We start from the raw sequence: 853 nt of genomic DNA, 5'->3' as shown, positions 1-853 counted from the left end.
TTCTTTCTAGCTCACCCCTGCCCCCACCACCCTGGCCTTCATCCCCCCCTATTGTCTGTGCCCATGGGTTATGCGTATATGTACACATATCCTTTGGTTAATCTCTCCTCACCCACCACGTATTTTAAATATGTTTTTATTGATCTGAGACTTCCTCTCTGTAAAAAAAATCAATAAAATATATATTAAAAAAAAAAGAAATGTCAATGATGAGAGAAAATTATGGATCGGCTGCCTCCTGCACGCCCCCGTTGGGGATTGAGCCCGCAACCCAGGCCTGTGCCCTGACCGGGGATCGAACGCTGACCTCCTGGTGCAGGGACCACGCTCAGCCACGGAGCCACGCCGGCGGGGCCCAGGGCGGCCCTTTCACCCCCACACGCGGAGACCAGTGGGGCCCACACCTACCGTGTTTTTGTAGAAGAAGTACAGCACCATGTTGGCCAGCCGGGAGTAACACCAGTGTCCGTGCACGATCAGCAGCCTCTCGAGGTAGCGGAACCGAGGCACCGCAAAGTCGCTGGCCATCACTGCCTTGGGGGGGAGAGGACCTGCGTGACGGGCGGCTCCTCGCCCCGCCCACAGCCGTCTCAGCCCCCCACGTCCAGGGCAGCTCCAGGCAGAGGAGCCCAGTGCTGCACGTGTGTGTGTGCGTGCAGACAGCCAGGCCTCCTTGACTCTCATCTCTCTCGTGATCGCCTTCGATTAAAGAAAAATTCCAGCCCTGGCCGGTGTGGCTCAGTGGATAGAGTGTCGGCCTGCAGACTGAAGGGTCCCGGGTTCGATTCCGGTCAAGGGCACGTACCTTGGTTGCGGGCACATCCCCAGTGGGGGGTGTGCAGGAGGCAGCTGA

At 57.9% G+C, this 853-nt stretch overlaps 1 protein-coding gene across 1 annotated transcript in view; it reads right to left on the bottom strand.

Moving 5' to 3' along the window:
• ATP10A (ATPase, class V, type 10A) overlaps positions 1–853 on the bottom strand; it is a gene marked incomplete at its 5' end in the record, with an annotated part of 73,211 nt that overhangs the window by 7,987 nt on the left and 64,371 nt on the right. The window contains 1 exon segment of the mRNA XM_015563002.1: positions 409–534. Coding sequence (XP_015418488.1) covers positions 409–534 — 126 coding nt within the window.

This window comes from Myotis davidii, unplaced genomic scaffold (assembly GCF_000327345.1).
Source record: "Myotis davidii unplaced genomic scaffold, ASM32734v1 scaffold811, whole genome shotgun sequence".
Taxonomy (NCBI): Eukaryota; Metazoa; Chordata; class Mammalia; order Chiroptera; family Vespertilionidae; genus Myotis; species Myotis davidii.
Note: the sequence above shows the minus strand (reverse complement) of the source record. Positions and strands in the feature narration are given on the sequence as shown.